Below are 2,842 nucleotides of genomic sequence, written 5' to 3'. Positions count from 1 at the left end.
TAAAAAGGAATATTTATATAACGTGTAAGAATAACCTCCAGAGGGAACTGTCAACTCTATTTGAGATCTCTTAGTCCCTGAAGCTTTATTTTATTTCATTTATTTTCCTCCTTTAGGTCAAGATGGCATTCCCAATCCCATGATGCCAGGGTCAGGCTTATCCCTGGGAGTCCTGTCCTTCATTGCCATGGAGATCTGCTCCCCTGGGAGTCATGTCTCTTGTAAGGAGGAGGGCAGTGAGTTTATTTGCAAAGTTGGCTAAGAGAAAAAGTATGGCCAATTGATTTTTTTTTTTTTTTTTTTTTTTTTTTTTTAACTTTAAAGAAATTTTTATTACGCAAAGCTTTGTCACATAATTGGGTATTTCTCTTTGTACACAATTATTCTTACTCTCCTCAGAAAGGCTACTTCTTAACTTCTCATCTAGTGATGGCAAGCACTAAAATCCTGATTTTAACAGAATCAGTAAAATGCCTCAGTGATTTAAGTGGAAAGCAGTACACCGGTACATGGCTCTTGTACCCAGTTATCAGGAATGTACAAATGTCTTTTTATTCAAAAATACAAAATAAATTATCTGTCGGCATGGAGAATGACAGCAGTAAACCATTATATATTGTCAACTGAAACCAGTAACTGATGGTTATAGTGATTTTCTTACACTGGCCAGCCTTCCGCCATTTTCTTCAAATGACTAAGTTATTGTTGAGAAACACTGCCTTGAGCTTCCCACAGTTCATTAATTATGGTAACCACTATTCTAGGAATTAGAACATGCCACCTCCCATACCACCCATTCCACCCATTCCCCCCATTCCCCCCATTGCAGGGTCCTTCTCTTCTTTAGGAATTTCTGTGACTACAACTTCTGCTGTGGTTAACAGAGAGGCCACCCCAGCAGCATCCAATAAAGCAGTTCTTACAACCTTAGTTGGATCAATAATTCCCTTTTCTACCATATTCACAAAATCTCCAAGCATAGCATCATAGCCAACTTCTGAAGAACTCTGCATAATTTTCTCAACTATCAACGATCCTTCAACACCTGCATTCTTAGCAATGGTCATTGCAGGAATTTTGAGTGTTCTTTTAATAATTTCTATACCAATTTTTTGATCTTCATTAGCTGGAGTTAGTGAGTCCAAGGCTGGAATGCATCGAAGCAGAGCACAACCACCTCCAAGAACAATGCCTTCTTCAACAGCAGCTCGTGTAGCATTGAGTGCATCTGTAACTCTGTCTTTCTTTTCATTCACTTCCACATCACTTGTTCCACCAACCTTCAGCACAGCTACTCCATCTGAAAGTTTTGCTAGACGTTCATTTAGTTTTTCCTTTTCATATTCACTAGTTGTGACATCTAACTGCTCAATGATTTCTTGAATACGTTTTTCAATTTGAGTCTTGTCACCTTTTCCTTTCAAGAGCATGGCATCATCTTTGGTCACTATGACCTCTCCAACTTTTCCCAAATCATGAGACTGAACATCTTCAAGGTTTAGAGTCAATCCTTCTTCTCCAAACACTGCCCCACCAGTAGCAATAGCCATGTCTTTAAGCTGGTTCTTTCTATTGTCACCAAAACCTGGAGCTTTGACTGCTACAACCTGAAGACCAACTTTCAGCCTATTCAAAACAAGTGTACTTAGAGCTTCTCCATCAACATCTTCAGCAATTATCACCAAGGGCTTTCGGTGAGCATTGGCAATTTCAAGAGCAGGTACAATGGATTGGACGCTAGAAATTTTCTTTTCACTCAACAGAACATAGGCATCCTGGAATTCACATTTCTGACCTTTTGATGTATTAATAAAATATGGAGAAATATAACCCCGATCAAACTTCATGCCTTCAATAATTTCTAATTCATCATTCAATGTTTTTCCATCCTTTACTGTGATGACACCCTTTCTTCCAACCTTTTTCATTGCATCAGATATGATGTTGCCAATTTCTTTATCTCCGTTTGCAGAAATTGTAGCAACCTGAGCAATTTCTTCAGGGGTTGTCACAGGTTTCGACTGTTTCTTAAGTTCAGCAATTACAGCATCAACAGCTAACATCACACCTCTCCTGATTTCCACTGGATTAGCACCTTTGCTAATCTTCTCAAACCCTTCCTTGGCAATAGAGCGTGCCAGTACAGTAGCAGTGGTGGTACCATCCCCAGCCTCTTCATTTGTGTTATTGGCAACATCTTGAACAAGTTTAGTGCCAATATTCTTATATTTATCCTTCAAGTCAATTGATTTTGCAACAGTCACACCATCTTTTGTTACTTTGGGACTTCCCCAACTCTGTTCAATAATCACTGTTCTTCCCTTTGGCCCCATAGTAACGGCTACAGCATCGGCTAAGAGGTCTACACCTTGAAGCATTAAGGCTCGGGCATCTGCACCGAATTTTACATCTTTGGCATAAGCCCGAGTGAGATGAGGTGCCAATGCCCTGGACACTGGCCTCATCTGCCGAAGGACTGTGGGTAATCGAAGCATTTCTGCGGCGGCCGAGCGTGCGGACGAAGAGGCAAGCCGTCAGCGGCGAGTGAGGGCGCCAATTGATTTTTGACACCGTTGCCCAGTCCACTCAATGGGGAAAGAATAGTCTGTTCAACAAATGGTGTTAGAAGAATGGATATGGATCAAATATCTAAATTTGAGAATCCAAAGTATATAAGCCCTAGAAGAAAACATAGGTAAGCATCTTCAGGACCTTGTGTTAGGCAATGGTTTCTGAAGTTTTACAAAAAAAATATGAGCAAATAGGTAAATGATAAAAATACATGAGACCGCTAAAATTACAAACTTTTGTGCAGCAAAGGACTTCATCATGAATGTAAAAA

At 40.0% G+C, this 2,842-nt stretch overlaps 1 protein-coding gene across 1 annotated transcript; it reads right to left on the bottom strand.

Moving 5' to 3' along the window:
- Positions 1-314: 314 nt before the first annotated feature.
- Positions 315-2,545, bottom strand: LOC119533230 (60 kDa heat shock protein, mitochondrial-like). The gene has a single exon (XM_037835319.1). The coding sequence runs from the start codon at positions 2,493-2,495 to the stop codon at positions 768-770; it is 1,728 nt and encodes a 575-aa protein (XP_037691247.1). The 5' UTR covers positions 2,496-2,545; the 3' UTR covers positions 315-767.
- Positions 2,546-2,842: the final 297 nt, after the last annotated feature.

Source organism: Choloepus didactylus, chromosome 4 (genome assembly GCF_015220235.1).
Source record: "Choloepus didactylus isolate mChoDid1 chromosome 4, mChoDid1.pri, whole genome shotgun sequence".
NCBI classification, from domain to species: Eukaryota; Metazoa; Chordata; class Mammalia; order Pilosa; family Megalonychidae; genus Choloepus; species Choloepus didactylus.
Note: the sequence above shows the minus strand (reverse complement) of the source record. Positions and strands in the feature narration are given on the sequence as shown.